The sequence below is a fragment of the Suncus etruscus genome, chromosome 3 (assembly GCF_024139225.1).
Source record: "Suncus etruscus isolate mSunEtr1 chromosome 3, mSunEtr1.pri.cur, whole genome shotgun sequence".
NCBI lineage: Eukaryota > Metazoa > Chordata > Mammalia > Eulipotyphla > Soricidae > Suncus > Suncus etruscus.
The window spans coordinates 52,734,564-52,761,149 of NC_064850.1; the positions used below are offsets into that span (position 1 = coordinate 52,734,564).

At 42.7% G+C, this 26,586-nt stretch overlaps 1 protein-coding gene across 1 annotated transcript; it reads right to left on the reverse strand.

The window, feature by feature from the left end:
- TAF1A (TATA-box binding protein associated factor, RNA polymerase I subunit A) lies at positions 1-24,878 on the reverse strand. The gene is made up of 10 exons (XM_049770769.1): positions 24,767-24,878; positions 22,940-23,109; positions 21,336-21,449; positions 18,445-18,643; positions 13,878-14,008; positions 11,682-11,840; positions 10,494-10,560; positions 8,096-8,219; positions 1,102-1,256; positions 1-107 (listed from the first exon to the last, which is right to left on the reverse strand). The coding sequence occupies exons 1-10, from the start codon at positions 24,876-24,878 to the stop codon at positions 1-3; spliced, it is 1,338 nt and encodes a 445-aa protein (XP_049626726.1).
- Between the last annotated feature and the right edge of the window lie 1,708 nt (positions 24,879-26,586).

Consider the following 26,586-nt stretch of genomic DNA (forward strand, 5'->3'; position numbering starts at 1 on the left):
TCATAGATTTACAATACTAAACTTTTTCACTAATTTCTTCATCTGTTTGATTTTCTTCTTTAAGATTTGATGATCTTGTTTTGAAATATAGCGAAAATATCTACAACCTAAAAAAAAGGCAAAACCCCAGTTTGAAATGTTAGCATCAAATTCTTGGAAAGTTTCCCTTTCTCAGCACCAGCATATTAATAACCATGAAGATGACTGGGGGTTGCTAAAATGCTCATGGATTGAGAACCTGCTTTCTAAATGGGAGGCCCAGGGAGCTGACCCTCAAGTGCAGAGTTGGGAGCACTACAGTTTGGCACCCTCAAACTAAAGAAAAATGAAAATATATTTATTACCTATCTAGACCAAAATACCATACACAAATTATAAGAACTATTGCCACAGAAAACAGTGCTTCTACTGCAAGCAGAGACAAAAGTCTTTCTTTCTTATTTGGTGGCTGAGGGTGGGAGTTTGGGTCTACACCTCACCTAGCTATGCTTAATGAGCACTCCTGGTAGTGCTTGGGGGACCATATGGGGTACTGGGGACCAAACTGAATCTGCCTCATACATACCCTATATATAAAAAGAGTGGTTCTACTTTAACGAAAACAAAATTCACAGAAGTCTGCTTCTAGCAAGGTAACAAAAAGCTAAAAAGAAATTTGGTCTGACTCTAATGCACAGGGGAAAAGCCAGTCAATTCCACATTCCTCCTTTGCCTTCAATCCAGCAGAATTGAGATCACAGAGACCCGAAGCCTGAACAAGGAGACAAGGAGCCCCCAAGAGAGATGGGCCACGGGCCCTAGCAAGGGCAAGGGGAGGACTCCCCAGCCAAATGAGCCTGGAGTGAAATCAGGTGACGAGGGTGGAATGATGGAAACGTACATGAGAAACAAATGCACAACTGAGGGGCTTGCTCCCATCTCACATTTTCAGGCATAATTGTGTTCAGTAATTAGAGAGAACTTCTGAATTTTTCCTTAAGAAAGTGTCAGGGAATAAATAAATTTAAAAAATTTAAGTAAAAAGATGTTGGGTCAGCCTTGGTCATTTCAAAATTTCCCAGAAACTCTATCTAGAAAAAAAGAAAACAAAAATACACGTACCTTTTCCTAACAATATTCCAGCTACCAGAGCTTTCTCACAAGCCAATGTTTTCTCCTCCTTCCAATCACTTTTTGCCCAGAACAAGCTGAAGTGAAAGTTTGGCCACCAACTCTTCCTGGAGTTCCACTCTTCTTCAACCCAGGCCAAGTGATCCCTGGGAAAGAAGTGTCAAAATGGAATGAATGATAATGGCAGGGGCAATTGTACAGCAGACACTAGACTTAAGCATGTTTGACCTGGATTCAATCCCTGGCATCCCATATAGTTAATCCCCTGAGCACCAACAGGAGTGAGTCTTGCATGCAGAACTAGGAGTAATTCCTAAGTTTTGCCAGGTGTGACCCAAAACAGAAAAAAAAATTTTTAAAAAGAGAATGTTAATGACAGAGAGACAGAGACAGATCTGTTGGTAGATTCTGGATTTAAGTAGCATTGATGGAATAAAGACAAGAAAACTGCAAATTAACATTCTGAGTATGGCCATGTACAGTGTATTCTTAAAATTAAGTCCTTGATAGTTCTAATGACATCTCATTTCCCACTCAACAGAAAAGACTGTAAACAGACAACATGGCAAGGCCTGGATTGAGATAAAATCCTAGGTTCAGAAATTTCATTTATTATTTACATGATCTTAGCCAAATTGCTTCGTCTCTCTGCACTTCCCCTGAGGATGTTAATAGCACTCAAACTCATACACAGTTTTGAAGATTAAGCTGGGCTCCATTAGAGTAGGTTTCACTTAAAGTTCTCTACATGCACTGAGTATACATAATACAGTATATTTTCAATAAATGTTAGCAATCAATATTATCTAAAATTATCTAATAAAATTTTACTTTAAATTATATGCCAGTGTGAATGAATATATAAATCAAAATTCTATTATTATATAAATACATAAATGTAGCAGGTCAGCCCCTGAAGAGGTTGACTGATGGAGGGATGGAGAATGAGGCCCTTTTCTTCCAGCTCGGAGCACGCGTCTGCCACCCTGTCTAGCCCATGGTTCTGAGGTGAAACGGCGGGTAAACAGCTCGCAGACAATCAGGCTCCTGGAAATATTTGCTTTATTCGGATGGACAAAACTGAAGTCCAAAGACTCAGATTCAGTTCCAGCCAGCAAAATGCTCCCGGCCTTCCACAGACTCCTGTTTTTATACTCCAGAATCAGGTCCCACCCAATGGTGGGATCAGATACCAACCAATGGTGAAAGCAGAATCAGGTCCTACCCTAGTGTGGGGGCAGAATGCCAGGTCACACCCTAGGGTAGGGCACAATCACCTAATCAGTTTAGGGTGAGCAACATAGTAATCCCCCAAAATATTTACATACACAACAATTCCCCCTTTTGTTTTTAGTAAACAAACAATATTGTCTACAATTATTAAAAGAAAAATTAGTCACTAATAAAAGAGCGGCTGTTTGCATAAGCGCATCACAGCGCATCACAGGAAAATGTAAAGAAAAACTTCTAACCTAAGCACAGGGTGTCTAAAACCAGAAACATGTATCAAGGAATCAACTACAAGCTCCTGAGAAGATAAATCTAAGACGTACATAGATCTTTCGAAGAGACACCAGAAAGGTTGTGTAGCAGGCAAGAAGAAGCACCTTTTCTTTATTTGTTGTTGTTGTTGGTGGTGGTGGTGGTCGTTTTTGGGTCACACCTGGCAGTGCTCAGGAGTTACTCCTGACTCCACGTTCAGAAATTGCTCCTGGCAGGCACGGGGGACCATATGGGACACCGGGATTCGAACTGATGACCTTCTGCATGAAAGGCAAACGCCTTACCTCCATGCTATCTCTCCGGCCCCAGCCACGTGGCTTCATCCCCCATGAAGCCGGCGAGTTCCAGGCCCAGGTGAAATCACTTACTCACACGCAGGCTTCAGGAAGAATCATCTTTATTCAGGCCCTAGCCACCACATGTGTGTGGCCTACTCATAACCTTTTAAGCATTCAGCCATCTTCCTCAAAGCGCCCAGCAGGGCCAAAAGGCAAAGAACCTTAATCCCCTGGCTTCTGGGTTTATCTACCTATTCCAAGACCCCTCCCAGGAATGGGCCGGGTCTTGCAGGTAAAGTCACACCTATTATCTGGTTCCCAAGACCCCTCCCAGAAATGGGTGGGTCTCAGATAAGTACCCTACATTTCCTCCTTTTTTGAAATATAAAAAGAGCCTTTTGTAATTTTGACTCCACCTTTAGCCAAAGGTGGGTTAATATTTTTATACAGCAACGTAATAAAGTGAAAATTAATATACCAGCCCTTTTTAAAAACATATTTTTGCAAAATATACTTTACACTTCTAACCTAAAATTCTATTAATGCTTTTTTACCAAGCACTATTCCGGAACTTTCAAGTTCCTATACTTTTAAACTATATTGGGGGAACTTTTTGTTCCTAAAAACCTTTCCTATACACAAGTACTACAGCATAAATGCTTAACATACATTTTAAAAACAGGCTAAGTACATTAAAATACACAGTAAAACATTTTGCAATTAAAATTATTAACTATGAAAGACAACAAAACACATTTAAATTATAAAGAAAATGACTAAGACAAAGATGCAGGTGGTTAGAAATCAGATGTTTAAATGGGCTAAGCTGTATTACCTCCCTTTATTTTTTATTTTTTAACCACTAACTAACTAAAACTTATTCCATCACCAACTATTAGTAAAATATAAGACTACCCGCTTAGTTCCTATACTTAAAATCATAAGTTTAGATGCTGGTTTGTCTCACGCTGATCTCACCACGTGGCTTTTGTAAGCTTGCTGGTTTGTCCCACGCTGATTTCACCACGTGGCTTCCTTTTAGTTTCAGGCCCCGCAGACGGTTCTGTAGACCATGAGGTTGCAGGTTTTCAGGCTTGCCACGGAGCAAAGCTGAGCTAAGGCGTTTCTGCTTCTGGGCTGATAACTTTTCGCCGCTTTTCCCCTCAGGGCAGCACTTAGCAAGCCAGTTTATGGCCACAGCTTTTTTGCAGAGAGCTTTTGGATGTTCAAAGTTCAAAGTTATTTAAACTAAAAGTTCAGTCCGAAATTTCCAAAGCCGAAATCCAAATTCAAGCTGAAGGTTGTTCTCAGAAAATCAGTCCACTTTAAATACAGTCTTTTTTCTCCTCCGTTTCCAATTTAAACTTTTAATCAGTTTTTGTACAGGCCGAGGTTTTTGTTTCTTGTAACAAAGTTTCAGTTCTGGGCCTGGGATGGGAGTGATACAAGTTTTCAACTCCCCTGTATTACTGAAATTTGTGCCCCTAGAAGGGGTCGTGGCCATCTTTAAACATGGCTTCACGTGGTCAAACCCTTTGGGCTGATTCCATTTGAAAAGAGCCAAAATCAAACAGTAGAGCAGAAATCTCACCATATTCGCTGTTTTCTTGGGTCCAGGATTCAGGTCAAAGTTTGGGCGCCAGATGTAGGGTACTTATCTGAGACCCACCCATTTCTGGGAGGGGTCTTGGGAACCAGATAATAGGTGTGACTTTACCTGCAAGACCCGGCCCATTCCTGGGAGGGGTCTTGGAATAGGTAGATAAACCCAGAAGCCAGGGGATTAAGGTTCTTTGCCTTTTGGCCCTGCTGGGCGCTTTGAGGAAGATGGCTGAATGCTTAAAAGGTTATGAGTAGGCCACACACATGTGGTGGCTAGGGCCTGAATAAAGATGATTCTTCCTGAAGCCTGCGTGTGAGTAAGTGATTTCACCTGGGCCTGGAACTCGCCGGCTTCATGGGGGATGAAGCCACGTGGCTGGGGCCGGAGAGATAGCATGGAGGTAAGGCGTTTGCCTTTCATGCAGAAGGTCATCAGTTCGAATCCCGGTGTCCCATATGGTCCCCCGTGCCTGCCAGGAGCAATTTCTGAACGTGGAGTCAGGAGTAACTCCTGAGCACTGCCAGGTGTGACCCAAAAACGACCACCACCACCACCAACAACAACAACAAATAAAGAAAAGGTGCTTCTTCTTGCCTGCTACACAACCTTTCTGGTGTCTCTTCGAAAGATCTATGTACGTCTTAGATTTATCTTCTCAGGAGCTTGTAGTTGATTCCTTGATACATGTTTCTGGTTTTAGACACCCTGTGCTTAGGTTAGAAGTTTTTCTTTACATTTTCCTGTGATGCGCTGTGATGCGCTTATGCAAACAGCCGCTCTTTTATTAGTGACTAATTTTTCTTTTAATAATTGTAGACAATATTGTTTGTTTACTAAAAACAAAAGGGGGAATTGTTGTGTATGTAAATATTTTGGGGGATTACTATGTTGCTCACCCTAAACTGATTAGGTGATTGTGCCCTACCCTAGGGTGTGACCTGGCATTCTGCCCCCACACTAGGGTAGGACCTGATTCTGCTTTCACCATTGGTTGGTATCTGATCCCACCATTGGGTGGGACCTGATTCTGGAGTATAAAAACAGGAGTCTGTGGAAGGCCGGGAGCTTTTTGCTGGCTGGAACTGAATCTGAGTCTTTGGACTTCAGTTTTGTCCATCCGAATAAAGCAAATATTTCCAGGAGCCTGATTGTCTGCGAGCTGTTTACCCGCCGTTTCACCTCAGAACCGTGGGCTAGACAGGGTGGCAGATGCGTGCTCCGAGCTGGAAGAAAAGGGCCTCATTCTCCATCCCTCCATCAGTCAACCTCTTCAGGGGCTGACCTGCTACATAAACATGCAATTTTGACAGCTGAATTGAAGCTCAGGCACGGCCATGTGCTCATCACTGAGGGATAAAGAGACAGTACAGTGAGTAGAGTACTTTCTGTGCATGTGGCTGATCTGGGTTGATCCCCACACCCCATGAGGTCCCAGGAGCCCACCAGGAGTGATATCTAAGTTTAGAGCCAGGAGTAAGCCTTGAGCAATACAGGGTGTGGCCAAAAATAATTAAGCAAATACAGAACTGGAGATTAAAAGTAAATTAATACATGTCTCTGTCTTCAAAGACGTGATGATTAAGGCCAGGGAAATGCTAAGAGTTCATGGGCTGGCTGGAGCACAGTGTGCACAGGATTTGGGAGTTAATTCACCCATAGGAGCAGCACCCCATCACTCCACCCATCCTCCTGGAGTACTGACAGAAGATTCTAAACAAAGCAAACTAAGTTGACAAAGATATTTCATTATCAGCACCATTCTAGCTGCAAGAGCAAGTCACATCTACAGTTTTCCTAATAAAAAACCAAAAAAAATAACATTTCTGTTTGAAACCATCAACCGCTGAGATGAGGATGATCCAAAGGGCAGCCTTAAACTGTAGGATCCGAGTATCATATCCAGCTCACGCTGGGATTGAGTGCAAGAACAAGCCAGGACAGGCTGGCTTGCACCAAGCCTGTGTTCTCTCTTGAACACTATCTCGCTGTGTGTCTTTCTATGGGCTCCTTCTACTCTCTTTCTCTCGCCTCACATGTTTCTAAGGAAGTTCAGTAGAAATAGTCTCTCTTCTCTTCCCCTCCTCTTCCTCCCTCTCTCCCTCCACTACCCCTGCCCCCTATACTGTAATGCAACTGCCAAGACATGGCTGTGAGGAGGAAGCAGGTGGCATGTAAAGGATGGAGGGCACCTTCTCAGCCCTTTTCCCTTCTGAAACATTCCGAGTGATGAGCGGGCAGCTATCTCAACCATCCCCATAGCATCAAGTCCTCATGAAGGCAGGGAGACGGCTCAAATGGCTAACTAAATACATGTCTCACACACGAGTGTGAGGTCATTTCCACATCAGGGGGTCTCTGTAGCACTGCCAGGGGCAGGCCCTGAGCACTGTCCAGTGAGCTCCAAAACCAAAACTCTCATAGCACAGATCCTGATCAGTAGCATTTCTTGTAGTTATGTTTGTGACTGTTCTTCCCTGCTTCAATTACACTAATAAAACAGACAAAGACACAGTTCAAGAAACCCCCAAAGGACCAGTCAATGGCCCAGGGTGGGCATCTGTCTGGAAGTGCCTTCTTGGCTCGAGCCACACCAAGGCCTAGCCAGAAGCACCAAAAAAGCACAGGACTGGCCACGGTTACAGCAGTGGCAACAGCAGACAGAAGGAGAGTGAAGAAGAATAACATCGAGGGTTGGGACAGTGCACGGAGGTCTAGGATTCATCACTGGAAACACAAGTTCTCCACAATATAAAGCAACAATAATAACAATAATAGGAGAGATGGATAGGAAAGTGAAAGCAGACAATTGGAGGAACTTAATTAAAACAAAAGATCTTAAAATACAAATGATTTGGGGCCGGAGCGGTAGCACAGCGGCAGTGCATTAGCTTTGCACGTGGCTGACCTAGGATGCACTGCAGTTCGATCCCCCAGTGTCCCATATGGTCCCCCAAGCCAGGAGCAATTTCTGAGCGCATAAACAGGAATAACCCCTGAGCATCACCAGGTGTGGCCCAAAAAAACAACAACAACCAACAAAAGATACAAATGGACTTTAAGTCCCATAAAGGGCTGGGAGGTGATTCAAAAGGACTCAAGCACATGCTCTGCACTGGATGGGGCCCCTAAGGTTTCCCAAACCATCAGGGATGGTGCACGCCACATTCCGAACAAAAACACTGACTTCATTTAAAATGAACATGAAGAGATAGCATGGAGGTAAGGTGTTTGCCTCGCATGCAGAAGGTCGGTGGTTCAAATTCCGGCATCCCATATGGTCCCCCGAGCCTGCCAGGAGAGATTTGTGAGTGTAGAGCCAGGAGTAACCCCTGAGCGCTGCCGGGTGTGACCAAAAAAAAAAAACAACATACATAAATATATAAATAAATAAATAAATAAATAAATAAATAAATAAATAAATAAATAAATAAAAATGAAAATGGTGGGGTCGGAGTGGTGACGCAGGCAGTAAGGCATCTGCCTTGCCAGCGCTAGCCTAGGACAGACCACTGTTCGACCAAAATAAATAAATAAATAAACAAACATGGCAGCTCTTAGGAAAATGCACTCACAATGATCCATTAAGGTCTGTCTTACTTACTCCATTAAGGTGTGTCTGAGGCATTTTGCCAAATATTTCCAGGCAGTTATGTTTTTCGTGCACCCAGCAAAATCTAAGACTCCAAACAAGACTTCCAGCCCCAGTTTATGATGTTCTTCTTTTCCTGCAATGATTACAACAATGGAAAATTACATAAAATATCAACATGCACAAAGCTAACAGATCTGTTACCAGGTACAGAAATACCGACTCATCAACCTTCTGGGGCTTTGAACGCTGTCAACACTTTGGAAATATCCCCTTGTTTGCTCTTATAGATTGGTCTAGTATCTCTGTCCATGCTAATAAAAACAAGGGAGTATACTCAAATCCTTCACAGGCTCATGGGGCTACGGAAATAGCATAGACTGGAGGGTGCTTGCTTTGCACACAGCTGACCAGGTTTCAATTCGCTGACACCTCATATGGTCCCCCAAATCCACCTGAAGTGATTCCTGAGTGCAGAGCCAGGAGTTAGCCTGAGCACTGCTGGGTGGGGCCCCTAAACAAAACAAAACTAAATTAAGAAAAAATCCGGGGCCAGAGTAATTGATAGCATTTGCCTTGCATGCAGACGACCCAGGCTTTATCTCCAGGATTCTATATGGTTCCCCAAACTAGCTAGGAGTGATCCCTGAGTGCAGAGCCAGGAGTAAGCCCTGAGCACCACTGGGTATGACCTCAAAACCAAAATAAATTTTGTGGGCTTTTTGTTTTTGTCTTTTCCTTTTTTTTCCAAAATAAATTTTAAAAAGCTGCACAAGTTCTAGATTCCTCAAGACATAACCTATAGTTCCTGCCCCATATGAGTATTTTATTTATAGCTTCATCTATTAGGATAGGATCAAGGCACTAGAAGTACCTATCAAACTTAAGCTGACTTTCTCCTATAAAGAAGTAGATTCTCCACTAAAATTTCTTAGAATTATTGTAGTTCAAGATACACATTTACAACAGCATCCACACTTATGGTTTTGGTGTACAGAGTAACCACACTTCACCCCCACCAATGCTCGGACCTTCCACAACCATCTAAACACTACTTTCTGCCACCTCTTCATTCCATACTCACCCCTGGCCTGCTGTTCTGCTTTAGAATCCAAGGCCAGGAGCCTATTATCCCTGGACGCTATCTATTTCCTGATTTGGTTTTCTCACATTCCACAAATGAGAGGAGAACAAAGCATGTTGCATTATATACTGAGCTGAAAACCAATAGGGATTAAAACCAAGGTGAATTATAGAAACTGAAGACAGTTCTTTCACTACAGCCTAATAGTGTATCACAGGGGTCAGCCACCTTTTTTTCTAAAAAGTTCCTATAAAAACAATAAAGTTTCAAGAGCTTAGCTAGCAGGTTCTACTAACTCCAGCAAAAGAACAGTGCCATGCTGAGAAAAGGACCAGAAACAAGCACAAAGGAAGGAGAGAGCTAGCTCTAGGGCTGAAGCAATAGTCCAGCAATCAGGGCACTTGCTGGCATGTGGCTGACCTGGGGTTAGTCCCCAGCATCACTTCTGATATCCCAAACACAGCCAGGAATGATCGCTGAGCACAGAGCCAAGAGTAATAAAATTCAACAGCAGTTGACTCATTAAAATAGGCAAGGAGGATGGAGCTGGCAAGACAGCGCATCGGTAGGGCATTTGCCTCGAATGCAGCTGACCCAGGACGGACCTGAGATACCATAATTGCCGGCATATAAGACGACTGGGCGTACAAGATGACCCCCTAATTTTGCAGTTTAAACATAGGTTTAGGCCTATATTCGCTGTCAGACAGAACGTTCCTGTGCTGCAACTGTATGTACCACAGTGAGCCAATCACAACAAGCAAAGGTTCAAAGGTTATACTGTAATAGACTTCCTCTCTGACTCTGGCCAATCTGAGCAGGCTTTTGACAGTGTAGATTCCGGTCGAGAACATTGTCTAATTTGCATGCATAAAAAGCCTGCTTGGATTGGCTGAGTTAGAGAGGCGGTCTGAGCAGCCTTGCAGTGATTGGTGCAGGATCGAGTTGGAAAATTCGTTTTGTGGCAATATTCAGACAATTTTCGTTTAGTGACATATTGAAACATTTTTCGGGATATACTCATCGTATAAAACGACCCCCGATTTTCGGTTGACTTTTTTTTGTTTCAAAAGTCGTCTTATATGACAGAAAATACGGTATATCCCCGCCGTCCCATATGGTCTCCCAAGCCAGGAACTATTTCTGAGTGCATAGCAAGGAGTAACCCCTGAGCATCACCGGGTGTGACCAAAAAAAAACAAAAAAAACAAAAAAAAACAATAAAATAAAATAGGCAAGGAGTGAAGTTGGTCCTTTGGGCTATATAAAAAGTCTGGAGGTCCCCAGTCTACAGTATGAACATATAAAGAAATAAACAAACATTACCTGATTTTCTCAGTAATCTATGGAATTCTAACATCAGAGTATGAGATGGTACAATCTGATATAAAATCTGGAAAAAAATAATGTGATTATTTTTCAGTATAATCTAAAGCAATGGTCCTCAAACTACGGCCTGCGGGCCACATATTGTATTTATTCCCATTTTGTTTCTTCACTTCTAAATAAGATATATGCAGTGTGCATAGAAATTTGTTCATAATTTTTGTTTTTACTATAATCTGGCCCTCCAACAGTCTGAAGGACAGTGAACTGGCCCCTTGTTTAAAAAGTTTGAGGACCCCTGATAAAGGCATTTTTCAAATTTCATATTGCTTTCCGGAGAAAATTCTGTCTTAACATGCCTTCAATACACAGATTTAAAGGACACCTGGCTTGGGCTGGAGAGAGAATACATCAGGTAAGGAGTTTGCTTTACATGTTACAAACCCAGGTTTAATTCCCAGCACCTTGAGTACCACCAGGAGTGATCCTTGAGTTCAGAACCAACCAGGAGTAAGACCTGGGCACAGATAGGACCAGAGTGATAGCACAGTAAGTAGGGCATTTGCCTTGCATGTGGCCAACCCGGGTTCAATTCCCACCTTCCCAAGCCTTCCAGGAGTAATTTCTGAGTACAGAGCAAGGAGTAACCTCAGTGCCACTGGGTGCAATCCAAAACCCAAAACAAACATATAAAAAATATCAGAAATGGTGATATATGTTAATTAAATTATAATCAAGGTGATGTTCAAAAATTAGCAGCAGGGGCGGGTGAGGTGGCGTTGGAGGTAAGGTGTCTGCCTTGCAAGCGCTAGTCAAGGAAAGACCGAGGTTAGATCCTCCAGCGTCCCATATGGTCCCCAAGCCAGGGGCAATTTCTGAGTGCTTAGCCAGGAGTAACCCCTGAGCATCAAACGGGTATGACCCAAAAAACCAAAAAAAAAAAAAAAATTAGCAGCAGAACTTTCAACTAGGGTAATAACAGTTCCCTCCTCACTTCCCTGCTTCATCCTGGGACAACAGAATCAAGGCTGGGGTGATCAAGGGCAGGGGCTGCCTGGAGACCCCTCCTCAGTTTATCCCAAGTACCAACCATGGGGCTTAGTTTTCTGTTAGTGCTCCATCACTCAGCAGCGAGGCAAGAACATTCTAAAGTAGACCTGCTCCAAGGCAGAAAGAACAAGGACGCACCTTGAGCACACTTATCAGTTTCTCTCTTGGCGCCTTCTCTCTCTTTAGGAAGTTGTAGAGGTAGATATGGGCATTGGGATTGGACGGAAATTTTTCATCATAGGCGTAATTCGTGAGTACCTCTCGGGCTCCATCTCGATCCCCATAGAAATCCAGCATCTACATTTTTAAAAAGTCACAATACTATTACCTCACATCTGTAAATCTGCCTGAAATGATGCAGAACTAGAAACCTGCAAGCCAAGCATGACTTAGAGACCTACAAGCAGGACTTAGAGAATTACAGGCAGGATTTAGCACCCAGAAACCCACAGTGATACCAGTTCTGGCTTCCACAGGAACTGAACAGCTCCATGGAACCAAGTTCACGTACAAAAAAGTCTACATAGCTTTCCATTCTTTTCCTTATATTTGTTTCTGAAAATATAGCAAGGCAATCTAACTACTGTTCTTGTGAGAAATGAAGCCACTAACAAAAGGTGGATGGGAGTCCACACTCCCCCCTCCATCAATCACCCACAAGTGAATGGCATCCTCTCCACTCACATCCTCACTCTCTTTACATGGGAATTCCTGGGCTCATTGGCACTATTCAGAGATGATCTCCAACAGTACATTTATCTCTTTCACACTTATCAAATATCCCCAAAGCAAATGATTTTGAAGATTTAGACCCGGCTCGGTGCCAGGTCCCAAACAAGATGACATCCTTTGGAATTTTCCAAAAGCCATTAAGCTCCATCCCCTTCACTGGGACCTAGTTTCCTATTTTGTCCTTTGACCTTTGATAATTCAATACATATTCTGCTTTGCTTTTAAGACCTACAAGAATATATAATTGGGTCCAGAAAGATACAACAGGGGTTAAGACATAGGCCTTGCATGCAGATGACTGTGCTTTGATCTCTGATACCACATAACTCCCCAAGCACTCTTAAGGTGTGCCCTAGAGCAGCATTTTTCAACCACTGTGTGCCATGAGATATTATCTGGTGTGCCATGGGAAAAATTCCAATTTCATCCGTAACATGCGCTTTGTCTCACAAATAGACCAATCATTAGATTATCATTAGTATTTCATAATAAAATAATTATAAAATAATTTCTTTGTATTTGATTCCTATTCAAGAGAATTATTTTATATATAGTCAGTATAGGCACAGAGTTAAATTTTTTTTAACATTTTCTTTTTTATTTATTTATTTATTTTTTTATTTTTTTATTTTTTTTTGGTTTTTGGGCCACACCCGGTGGTGCTCAGGGGTTACTCCTGGCTGTCTGCTCAGAAATAGCTCCTGGCAGGCACGGGGGACCATATGGGACACCAGGATTCGAACCAACCACCTTTGGTCCTGGATCGGCTGCTTGCAAGGCAAACGCCGCTGTGCTATCTCTCCAAGCCCTTTTTTAACATTTTCTAATGGTGGTATGCCTCGTGATTTTTTTTTTGAAAAAAAAGTTTGAAAAACACTACCCTAGAAACCCTCAATTTCCATCAAGGTGTCCCATTCTCCCTGGATAACCACAGAGTCAGAACATCACCACAGTCTCAGCTTTGATGTCAAATATCAGATCAAGCAATTGAGACCAGAGGAGACCTGGGGCCTCTTGGGCATTGCTTAGACAGCTGCCCCCACCCCTACCACCAAAATAAATAACAGTGCTGGAGAGAGAGTACCACCCCCCCATCCCTAAAAAAAAATAATAATAATAAAATTAAAATAAACCAAACAGGGCAGAAAGATAGTACCAACCTCATCAACAAATTAAACAAGAGGTAGGGTTGGAGAGACAGTGTCACCCCATCACCAAACTAAAACCATTAAGCTCTTGCCTGCACCTGGCCAATCCAGAACTGATCCCTAGCAGTACATATGGTTCCACCAGCCCTGTCAGGAGTGATCCCTAAGCACAGAGTCAGCAGAAAGCCATGAGAACTGATAAGTATGGCCCAAAACAAAACAACAACAAAAATATTCACCTAACTAGCTTTTGAAATTCTGTTATCATTTTATAATTGCTATTCAATCGTGAAATGGAATAACATTTACAGTATACTAGAAAATTAAGATTATTCAGACCAAAATTATGACATATTTTTGCCCATTAAAAATATATTTTCCCTGTAATTTGTTTTTATCAAAATTAGGCTAAAACAAAATAAAATTAATAAAACATTATGAAAAGTCTACTTACCTCCACATAACTTTTCACAAAAGGATCCCAAACTCCAGGAATTTGAATCAATGAACCAAAGTTCATAGATGTCTTCCAGCTACTGTTGCGCATATTCTGGGAAGCAGTGTTATAAGCATAATCATCCTCATCTATCCAAAGAAAAGATTTTCCACAGTCAGTTACTACTGAACACTTCCGATGAATTAGTTATCAGGAGCTGCCTACCAGAAAAGTCTGCACTCACAGTAAGTTTTAACATTCAAATAATTCTTCAAGAGAACTAGAAAGGACACTTCCCAATTTATTCTGAGACTAACATTAATTACCCTGACCAAAAAAAGCATATCTAAACAACTGTCTTATATATATAGATATAAAAATTCAGAACAAAATTCCAGCCAAATGAATGCAGTAACATACAATAAATGATGTACCTATCAAATACAAATGGAACTTACTCTAAGAATTGCAAAACTGGGGCCGGGCGGTGGCGCTAAAGGTAAGGTGCCTGCCTTCCCTGCGCTAGCCTTGGACGGACCTCGGTTCGATCCCCCAGTATCCCATATGGTCCCCCAAGCCAGGAGCAACTTCTGAGCGCATAGTCAGGAGTAACCCCTGAGCGTTACCGGGTGTGGCCCAAAAACCAAAAAAAAAAAAAAAAAAGAATTGCAAAACCAATGCAACACCTCTAAAATCAACGGAACAAGGAATACAGAGACACATTAATTATCACTACTCATGCAGCATAAGTTCAGGACAATATGGTGACCCTTCATGATGAAAACCTAACTCTTAGAAATGGAAGGAATTTTTCAAAGTGATTAAGTTATCTATAAAACCAGGCTATAGAGAGAGCACAGTGGTAGGGCATCTGCCTTGCATACAGCCAATTCAGGACAGATGGTGGTTAAATTCCCGGCAACCCATATGGTCCCCTGTGCCTGCCAGGAGTGATTTCTGAGCACAGAGCCAGGAGTAACCCCTGAGCACTGCCGGGTGTGACCCAAAAAAGAAAGTTATCTAAAAAACTGACTGCAGTAGGTGTTCTCTTACCTCAGTAGGAAGCACCACAGTCTCCTAAGCTAAAAAACCTGCTCTAGGGGGCAGAGGTAGAAAAGAGGGGATGGTACTTGCCTTGCATATGGCCAATTCTGTTCCATCCTGGCACAATATGCAGTTTCCTGAGCACTTCCAGGGGTGATTTCTCAGTGCACTGCAGGTATGACTCCAAAACAAAAACAAACTCAATCCACTCTAACATCTGATCTAAATCAGACCTAATAGTCAAAAAGTGCATATAGTACAGACCAGAAGTCCTCAAACTTTTTAAACAGGGGGCCAGTTCAGACCATTGGAGGGCGAGACTATAGTAAAATCAAAACCTATGAACAAATTCCTATGCATACTGCATACATCTTATTTTGAAGTAAACAAAACGGGAACAAATACAATATGTGGCCCACGGTCCATAGTTTGAGGACCACTGGTACAGAGTGTCTTCCTCTCTTACCATTTCTAGTATGTTCCAAGGCAATTCAGCAAATATTTGGAACACACACTTACTCACACACACACACACACACACACACACACACACACACAGGAAGGAAAAGCAAAACTATCTCTATTTGCAGGTGGCATGATATAGTGTGCAAAAATTCCTAAGAATCCATTAGTAAGATCACAAGGTTACAAGATCTAAGATCAACTTGCACTAGTACAATTGGCATACGGCCAACCTGAGATTAATCAATCCCCAGCACATCCTACAGTCCCCAAGCTATGCCAGGAGTGATTCCTGAATGCAAAACAAGGAATGAGGCCTGTAAAAAGCTGGCGGAGGCCCACAACAAAGAGAGGGAAGAGAGAGCAAGAGCAAGAGACCCACCCCTCTGCTCTCCACTCACAGCCTGCACTGCCCAGCCATACTATGGTGTTGGAATCACAACAGCAGGCTCTGGAGTCTCTCTCAAATGCACACATGCAGCAGGTGCTCCACTGCTGAGTAATGTCCCAGACCTGAAAGAGGATCTTGGGGAAAACAGATCTCCTGATCTAAAGTCCCCACATAAGGGGAATCCTGGACTTCACGTTCAACTCAGATAGGCCACACAGCAAGAAAATCCCAGCCAATCCCTAACATATATTTGTGTTATCAATCCTGAATTTGATAACAAAATTAGTCTCGGCTTATATATAAAGATCACCTGAAGACCCCAGTGTACACACACACACACACACACACACACACACACACACACACACGTACGTTTTGAGCACAGAGCTAGCCAGCGCGCACGCGTGTGTGTGTGTGTGTGTGTGTGTGTGTGTGTGTGTGTGTGTGTGTGTGTGTTTTGAGCACAGAGCTAGCCATGAGTCATTCATTACCCAAGGAGGGACAGCCAAGTTCCTGGCTATATCAACCAGCAAATATTTGCTGTGTTCGGCCATAACTACGTGTTAGAAGAAAGTAAATATTACCTTTACAACTCACCTGATCAACTAATATCAGTGGGTATTAAAAAAAAAAAGTATCACAAGAGCAGAGCAATAGTACAATGGGAAGGGCATTTGCCTTGCATGCAGCTGACCTGGGTTCTATCCCCAGAATAACCCAAATCTTTGCAGGAGTGATTCCTGAGTGTAGAGCCAGGAATAAGCCCGGAGTAATCAACAGGTATAGGCCATCATACCTCCCTCGCGCCCCCCCTAAAAAAGGGAAAGAGACTCTCCATACAAGTGGTTTCAAAGGACATGAGTAGATGGACAATGTAATACAAAACACACATTAGAAACAAAACACACACAAAACAGAGCCAAAAACAGCAGATGAAGCAGGTCATAAACACGCTGCCACAGGAGAGTGAAGGTCCTGAGGATCAAAGACCCGGTGAGCCACTCTGAAGGGTGCCACAACAGATTACAGACATTGAAAAAAGGAATTTTGAGACAGGGAATTTACAAGCCTAGAGGCCAAGAAAGCTGCTTGCACATAAAGACAATAAGGAAGCACCACTTTTATCATATGTGACATATGTGATGTAATAAATACTGGGACTGAGATGGAGGAAGAGAAAATAAAAGTGGATTAATCCTTTCTTTTCAACATTTTTTTAATAGTTACTCTATCAAACAAGAAAAAGAAAAAAAAAAGAGAGACTCTAAAAGCAATACAAATGTAGACACAGGAAAGGAAATCAGCACTGCTGAAGCAAGGACAGGCTCGGTCTAACAGGGAGGACATGGTCAGTTGCTGGTGTGGTCAGTAATCAAGAAGACAATCATACAAAGAAGGGGCCACTGTGATAGTGAAAGTTGGGAAAAATCATTCTGAACAAAACCAAGAATTGAAAGCAAACCATAATTCCTGAAAGGGAAGAAAGAAAGGAGAGCGGAAAGGAGGGGGAGAGAGAGGGAGAGAGACAGAGGGAGAGGGAGAGGAGGAAAGGGAAGGAAGGAGAAGAAGAAAGAGAGGGCGAAAAAGAGAGAATGAGGAAAAAGGGAAGGAGGGAAAGTGGGGGGAGGGAGTGAGAGAGAAAGAGAGAAGTGTCTGCCATAGAGGCAGACTGGGGAAAATTGGTGGCTGGAAATGAACAGGATGAAGGGATGGGTGTTGGGACATTGTTAGACTGAAAACTTTTAACTCTGTGTTTTATAATGATTTAATAATAAATAAAAAGAAAGCTCATATATTTCTACAGGAAAGAGACAACTTTGACTTAACTGGTTCTCTAACCATATTATTCTTTTTTTTTTTTTTTTTTTTGGTTTTTCAGGCCACACCCATTTGATGCTCAGGGGTTACTCCTGGCTAAGTACTCAGAAATTGCCCCTGGCTTAGGGGGACCATGTGGGATGCCAGGGGATCGAACCGTGGTCCTGATCCTTGGCTAGCACTTGCAAGACAGATACCTTACCTCTAGCACCACTAACCATATTATTCTTAGAAATCACACAATTTTCTCCATTCAAAACAAGCAAGAGCTAAAATGACCCTGAGCTTAAATGATGAATCCTCAAATTCAGCATTTCTCAACCAGGGGTCCTATGTCCTCCCCTCAGCCCACAGGTGAAAAGGGTATAAATAGGGATCCACATCCTAAGACTAGGGCAACGACTGGTAGGAAAGGGGGGGGGGGAGTGATAAGAAGACAGAAATGTGGTTGGAAGGGGACCAGGATTGAAAAAGGGTTGGAAAAAATGACGTAAATTAAGGTCTAAAATGTTTTTGGCTATATCAAAGATATTATAAAGGACAAAGACTTATATATCCATAGAAATGTCTATTCTTGGGGCCAGAGAGATAGCATGGAGGTAAGGTGTTTGCCTTGCATGCAGAAGGTCGGTGGTTCAAATTCTGGCATCCCATATGGTCCCCTGAGCCTGCCAGGAGTGATTTCTGAGCATAGAGCCAGGAGTAACTCCTCAGTGCTGCTGGGTGTGACCCAAAAACCAAAAAAAAAAAGAAAGAAATGTCTGTTTTTGGCATCCAGGATAGAGTCGGATTGGGACGGAGGACTGATCCTTCGCCAAATCCCTCCATTAGGCCTCATCATCTAAGACCGAGCTGACTTGCTGCACTCACCAAGCTGAGATAATTCCATCTTCTTTTTAGACCAAGAATGATACTGCAAAAGCCCTTTATAAGCTTGAACGAGATGGATTAGGACTTCCTGGGAAGACGACTTCTCCCCATACCGCCATGTCTCCGCCTGGCTGAGAATCCTGCTTGCATCCTCAAGCATGCCATGATGCACCAAGTAGAGTGCATGCTGTAAGGAGATCTGCAACAGACGAGAGAGTGAGCCCACCTGAGTGAGTATAGGAAGACGCAACAGAAACACAGTCCAGGATGGGCCAAGAGCCTGGGAAGGCACAAAGGACAAAACTGCCTTCCCTTTTCTTGAACAAATCAGCCAAGCAAGGAAAAAAGACTGGAAACAATGAATAGCATGCAGATGGGAGCTACCTTTCTAGATGCAAACAGATGGAATATCCAGCCAACACTCAGAGACACAAAAACTAGATGGTAGGTGGGGGATAAACTGAAACCAAGCTCAAACACATGTGTCAAATATTGCAAAAGGGGGGAGTTTCTGTGGGGGGGACAGAAACATTTAGGAAATACTGGCAACAGTTGCCCAACTGTGTAAATGTCACGAATGCCACTGAATTCTACACTTAAAAAAATAGATTGTTTACCAAAGTAAAACAATTTTGGGGAACTAGCAAAAAATGATAGGGAATAAATATTATAGGATTTTTCAGGACATACTAGTTTGTTCCAATTCCTCAATTCTGTCACTGTGTTAAAAGCAATTACTGACAGATGGAAATGGATGGGTATAAATGTTTTCCACTAAAGCATTACTTACAGACACTGAAAAAAGGCAATGTATTTAAATTAGTGTTTTGAAATAGCACTCTTGGGGCTGGTGAGGTGGCTCTAGAGGTAAGGTGTGTGCCTTGCAAACGCTAGCCAAGGAAGGACCACGATTTGATCCCCCGGCGTCCCATATGGTTCCCCCAAGCCAAGGGCGATTTCTGAGCACTTAGCCAGGAGTAACCCCTGAGCATCAAACGGGTGTGGCCAAAAAAACAAACAAACAAACAAACAAAAAGAAATAGCACTCTTCTAGTTAATTATATATCACTGAGAGGACAGTACAATATAATCTGAAAATATTTAAACATTTTTACGCAATAGTTTTATGAAAGGTAAACTAAATTTGGAAAAAGTGCTACCTAGATATTAGAAACATTAAAACATTTTCACACATGGGTCAGAAAAGTTATTAATATGGTTAACTCTTTTTTATTTTCTTTTTTGGGGTTTTGGACCAAACTTGGCGGCACTCTTACCTCTGTGCTCAGAAATTACTCCTGTTAGGCTTGGGAGATCATATGGGATACAAAGATTGAATTTGGGTCAAGGCCCTTACTGAAGTGCTATCATCCAGCTCCATTAACTTTCTTTAATAGTTTGCAGTATCCAAACTACCAAAGTCCTTTAACGATTCAATGGATCTTCATCAAAATTGATTCTTTTAACAGAAATAGGAAAAATAAACTTCATTTCTATATTAGTATGTATCCACAAAAGGCCATCAATAGCCAAAGCAATTTTCTGTTTGCTGGTTTGGGGGCCACATTTGGCTATGCTCAGGGTTGACTCCTGACTCTGTGCTCAGGGAACCATAGAAGATCTCTGAGATTGAACCCAGGTCAACTCAGTACAAAGCAAGTGCCTTGCCCACTGTACTATCTCTCCTGCCCAATAGCCAAAGAGAGATTAAAAATCCTGATTTTAAACAACCATCCATAGAAATAGCAATCAGGGCAACTGAGTGATAGTAGAGAAGGGAGGGTGCTTGCCTTGTATGCAGAAGAGCCTGGTTTGATCCCTGGAATCCCACATCATCCTCTAGACTGTACTAGGTGTGATTCCTATGAACAGAGGCACGAGTCAGCCCTGAGCACTGCCAGGATTTAACCCAAAGAACAAACAAAGCTAGAGTTTTCAAAACAGCCTGATCAGTTAACTTACAACAAAGGTATTAAAACTATATAAAGAGCAAAAACATTTCCTTAAAAAAAAAAAAAAAGTGCTAGAAAACTGGACAACATCATGAAATGAATGGAACTGGGTTCCTATTTTATAACACTCCCCAGATCTTATGTAAAATAATCAAGAACTGAAATGTAAAAATAGAGGTATAGAGCTCCTGGAAGGAAACAGAAAGAGAGTGATGCCCCTGAACACGGATCTTAGCAAGGACTGTTTTTCAGAAGACCCAAAAAACACAGGCTAACTCTATGAAATGGAGTTCATAAATTGCAAGGTTTCCACAGAGCCAAGGAAGTAGTTAAAGAAACAGAAGTGGCTGTTCAGAGATGGAGGAGGATCTTAGGTGACAGGAAGGGAAGAAATGGTCCTCATGAGGCTGTTATTCCTTCACCTGATTTATCACTGACGTTTTGCCCTTTTCCCATGCTTTTTGCTTTATTACCTACTTTTACCACTGGGCCAGTAATTTTTTTTTAAGAGACAGAGATCATATTTGTTCTGAGGAGAGAGAAAGAATGTGTTAAGACACAAATTTTTAAGGTGAACAATGCAAGGAGAGGGAGAGAGGGAGGGAAGGAGGAAGGAAAAGAGAAAGAGAGGAAAGTAGGAAGAGTGGAAAGGAAGGAGGGAGGGAGAGAAAAATATATTTGTTCTGAGGAAAGAGAATGTGTTAAAACAACAAATTTTTAAAGTGAACAATGCAAAGACCAGATCAACAGTACAGCAGGCAGGGCATTTTGCCTTGCATACTCCAATCCCCAGCACCACACATGGTCTCTGGAGCCTGCTAGAAGTCCCCATATAGTCCCCTGAACCCACCAGGAGTGATTCCTGAGCAAAAAAAAAAAAAAAAAAAAAAAAAAAACAGAGTGATCAATGCAAATATTAGTTTAGAAAGTCTAACTCACCTTTAAGTAATTCATGACACCAATATTTTTCATCCGGTCAGCAAAATTACTAAAAGTCTCCACATTGCTTTTAGGATGATAATAGAGAATTTCACTTCCAAGCGTCCAGATAATCTGTCCAAACAGAAATTATTAACAAAAATATAATTCTCTCTCTCATGAAAAATTAAAAAAAGAAAAAAAAACAGAAAGAAAAAAGGCTCTAGCCCTCTCCCTCTCTCCCTGTGCCTCTCTCCCACTCATTGTCCCTCTCCCTCTGTCTTCTCTCTCACTCCTCTCTCTTTCTCTCTCTCTCATGAAAAATCAAAAAAAAAATTTTAAATCCTTGCCCAATTTTTATAACTGCAATTGACTTAGTCTGTGATCTAAACTTTCGATTAATGGTTAAATTTTCCTTTATTTTTTTTTGAGATCTATTAGACATCTAACTAATTCAAGGATTACTACATTAGCAAAAGCAATCAGATACTCATACCAAGTTATATGCATATAAACAACCACTCACTGAACAAATTTCCCAGTACATACTAGTATTCTCATAAGCATAGATCCTCACCAGTGTGGAATTCATATACTGTTGGACAAAGACCACAATGACAAAACAAAATAATGAAGTCGGCATTATTCTGGGGCAAGACTGATGCAGGTAAGGGGAGGATCATCACTTGCAGGGTGTGGGGGTTAGTTGCAACTAGTCATAGGTCTAGAAATTTCACTGAAGATGGGACAAAGGAAGGGGTCTTCAGTGGTGGTCAGGCAGAAATAGATGTGGCTTGAAGAGAGAGAATAAGAATCCTCTGGGAGCACTGCGGGGCAAAGTAAGCAGGCAGGTCACCTGGAATGTGGAGGCATCAGAACTTGGGCTTTGAGGGGGTGAACCAGAAGATATGCAGTATCTCGACAGAAAAGTAACACGATCTGTTACTTCAAAGCTTGAACAGGATCACACTTTGTCATTAGTCATTAAAATAATATGCATTAGGACCACAGCGATAGCACAGAGGGGCGGGCACTTGCCTTGCAGGCAGCCAACCCAATTTCAATTCCTGGCATCCACATATCCCCATGGACTGCCAGGAGTAAATCCTAAGCACAGTCAGGAGTAACCTGAGCATCACCAGGTGTGACCGCCCCCAAGAAAAAGCAAACAAAATACATAAAAATGTATCATGGCTCAAGCCATGATAACAATCACGTCAAAGACATCATGCTGTCTGGAAGACAGATATGATCTAAAATACTGGGTAGTAAGAATGGTGTGAGGACGTGGGAAAACCAAACCCTCATGATTCAGCACTGAGCAGTCCCCTGAAGAAAGCTCAGGGGTGGCTAAGTACTGTTGGGGGTGGACCAGTGAACCCCAGCATTGCATCTTTGGACCCACCCTCACACTGACCCAGAGGCCTGGCTGGTCGAAAACTGCTGGAAGGGCCCACCAAGCCTCATGAGCACTCCCTCCAAAAACAAAGATAATTCACCATCATCCCCAACTATATCTTGTGGCATTTAGTACACGCAGTGCAAGACCCTGTCAAGGTTGTTGTAGGAAGTTAAAAGGCACAACCTCCTTGATCTGTCATTCCACTGAGAGCATTTCTCCATACCTCAGGAGCGACCAGCCTTTTGTTGCCGTCAGAATCTTCCAGGATCTGTAAGTAGCTCTGCATGTACTCTGCAGCGTGCTGCCACTGGTGCTTCAGCAGAGCTTCTTGAATAAAACCCAAACAGGCATTTGTCGTCTGAGCAAAATCCTTTTCCATTTTGCCTCCAGTTTCTATGATGTAAAAAGTAGAGGTCTTTTATCTGTAGGAAACCCAGCCCAACCACTGCAAACACTTGAGCCAGTAGAACAGGTGGTACTCAGCCCAGCAGGACAAGTTCCAAGATGCACTGGCTTGAAACAAACTTCCACTGTTTTAATTAGTATCGGCAAATGAAAAACACAAATTCAGCACTGAATATGGAGTCTTTCCAACAGGTCCAAAGCACAACTCCAAATGCTGAGAATGCCTAAAAACCAGGGGCATCATAGGACATCATAGGCAAGCCAGTCTTGGTTCCCAAACATGGATCTAACAAGCATCAGGAGCTGAAGGCTTTTGTTTGGACAGGGTTCAAAGTCAGCACTATAAAGTGAAAATGAGATTTGAACTGCTATAGATATTAGCACTTCTGTCTCAGATCATCGAATCACTTGCCTTGCATATAGCTGACCCAGATTAAATCTCTATGGTCCCCTAAACACCGCCAGGAATAACCCCTAAAGACTGCCAGGTGTGGCCTCCCTTGACAAAAAGAAAATCATTAAAAACAAAAAAATAGTTGGAATTTTTTATAGCCACCACCATGTAAAACAACAGCCCAGCTTTACAACTCATCATGAAAGAGATGCGAGCCAAGTCACTGAACCTGTAGGTTCACCAGTCTTCAGGCTGAAAATTTTGGGGTGCCCTCAGGAAGAGGAGCAGGCTGTGATTTGGCCAGTTCTATAGTTCCTAGAGCTCCTGAAGCACACATGTATATGGATTCGAGATACCCCAAACAAAGTCCACAATCCTGACAGCACAGTAGTAGCACAACAATTAAGAATAAAAGTAGGGGCTGGAGAGATAGCATGGAGGTAAGGTCAATGGTTCAAATCCTGGCATCCCATATGGTCCCCCGTGCTTGCCAGGGACTATTTCTGAGCATATAGCCAGGAGTAACCCCTGAGCACAGCCGGGTGTGGCCCAAAAACAAAACAAAAACAAACAAGAATAAAAGTAGCCAAAAAAAAAAAAGAATAAAAATAGCATAGAAGCTACAAAGCTCAATAAACAAAACAGTAACACAAAAAGCTCAACTAGCAACAAACAGCTCTGTAGATCCTCGATGACTTTAACAACCCTGTTGTAAGATCGAACAATTTTTACATATTTTCTTTTACTGAAGTATTTCTCAATAAGTCCATTTAGTTGTAACAATATAAAATTTTGTGCCTGGAGGCAGGCTTTTGGTGTGAGTGGGAAACTGGGGGCATTGGTGGAAGGAATGTTGCACTGGTGGCAGGATGGTGTTGGAACACTGAACGCCACCAAAAAAAAAAATAATAATAATAATAACCTGTATTATGAACAACTTTGTAAACCAGTGTCTAAGTTTAAATAAATGAATAAAAAAATTATAGGACTTTTCTTGGTTGCTTGCAGTGCCAGGAAGGGAACCCAGGTCCCACACAAGCAAGACATGTACTTACATCTCAGTCACAATCCCATTCCCCAAATTTTATTTTTTCAAATAATTTCTTGTCTTTTTATTTCTTTTTTGCTTTCAGTTTAAAACGATCCTCACACATTTTCCTGAAGACAGAACTGGTGTGGTTACTCATTTCCATATCCATACTGAATCTTCTTTGCACAGAGGCCAAAAGGGGTCATGTGGTAATTACTTACCCACAGCTTCAATATGCTTTTGGAGCCAAGGAAGACACATTCCCATTTCAGATTGCACACACGCCTCATCCTTGGCTGATGGTGTGAACAACTCTTCACTGAAATCACTCATATTCTGACCTGAAAACACACACCCAGCTTGGTTTTTCATTTTGATCATTCTCCACAGAGAAGTTCTATAGACCTTAACGCACAAATATGCACCAGCAGTCTGAAAAGCAGCGGCCTTGCTAATAGGTTATCACCTAATCAGTCATTATTCACAGTACCTGTGAGTTCCTTTAAAGACAAGAATTTATCAGCAACAATCAAAACCCATTTTGAGACCAGAGTGATAGCACAGTGGGTAGGGCATTTACCCTGCATGAAGCCGACCAGGGTTCATTCCCTTACAACCCAGAAGGTCTCCAGAGCCTGCTAGGAGTAACCTCTAAGAGCCGCCAGGTGTGGCCCAGAAACAAAAAAAAAAAGAAAAAAGAAAGTTTCTCAATACTGGCTGGTTTCAAGTACATAGAAAAAAAATAATACTGTCCCTCTAATAAAAAAAAAATTAAATAAAAACTTAAGTCTAGAAATTTCAACAAACTGATGAATTAATTAAAGAGCCGAAGAGATAGCATGGAGGTAAAGTGTTTGCCTTGCATGCAGAAGGTCGATGGTTCAAATCCCGGCATCCCATATGGTTCCCTGAGCCTGCCAGGAGCAATTTCTGAGCAGAACCAGGCGTAACCCCTGAGCGCTGCCGGGTGTAAAACCCCCCCCCCAAAAAAAAAAGAACAAAACAAACAAAAAAATGATCAAGTGCAACAGTAGTTGTAGTAGTAGTAGTTTTTGTTGTTATAACTAGCATTTATGGGTTACCTCGCTAGAGCAGGAAAAACTCACAAGGAATGGGGCTATTACTTTCTTCTTTTTTCATGCAGGAATAACAGAAGAACTTGGGGAAAATTACAGAGCTGGGCTCAACCACAAAGAAAAGGGGGGGGGGACATCAAAGGACTAGGGGAGAAGAAGTCAGTGAACTGTGTACAGAAGGCAGGAGACGAGGGTGTGGGGTTGGGAATATTTTCTTCTTTCGTTTTTGGACCACCCTCGGCTTGGGGGACCATCTGGGATGCTGGAGGATCGAACCGCGGTCCGTCCTAGACTAGTGCGCGCAAAGCGGACGCCTGACGCCCTGCGCCACCGCTCCGGTCCCTTTAAAGTGCCTTTAAAGAGCTAGAAGGGCAGCCGGCCGTTGCTATGGTAACGACGCGCCGCCCTCCCCCGCTCAGTTTCCTGAAACTCCAGACTTCCGGGCACCTGAAGAAAACAATAGGTCACGGCTGCCTCCGCCACGCCACGGCCCGAGCACCACGTCGGCGATACGTACCGGCCTCCAGCCAAGCTCTCGGGCCACTTGGACCCGAGATGCAGGAGAGCGCAACGCGGACCGGAAGCAGATCCGATTCCTGAGAGTTCAGTGTGAGCATGTACAAAGCATGGCGACTTCCGGAGGCGTCCGGCGAGGTCCCGCCCCCAACTAGTACTTCCGCTTCTCGGCCCGGAAGTCTCCTGAAGGCACAGGAAGTGACCCTGGCAGGACCGGGACTGACCTCTTCCATAGTTATGCGTTTGAAGTTGTTCCCCTCATCCAACTACGGTCAGCACAGCCGCAGTTGGGTGAGGGGAACAACCCCAGATGTTTGCACAATGAACTGCCTGGATATTAGAGGGCTTTGCATTGGAAGGCAATGCATGGCCCAGCACCACAGGCTTTCTGAAGGACCTAGCCATAGTAGCCCCAGCACCTTCTGTAGTGAAAGCCAAAATGGGGCTTG

Coding starts and splice junctions, on each gene's coding strand:
- TAF1A (XM_049770769.1), bottom strand. CDS start 24,878: ATGAGTGATTTCAGTGAAGAGTTGTTCACACCATCAGCCAAGGATGAG. Junction 14,009..18,444: donor GATGGAATTATCTCAGCTTG/GTGAGTGCAGCA, acceptor TTCTTTGGATAG/ATGAGGATGATTATGCTTAT. Junction 8,220..10,493: donor TAGATTACTGAGAAAATCAG/GTAATGTTTGTT, acceptor TAATCATTGCAG/GAAAAGAAGAACATCATAAA.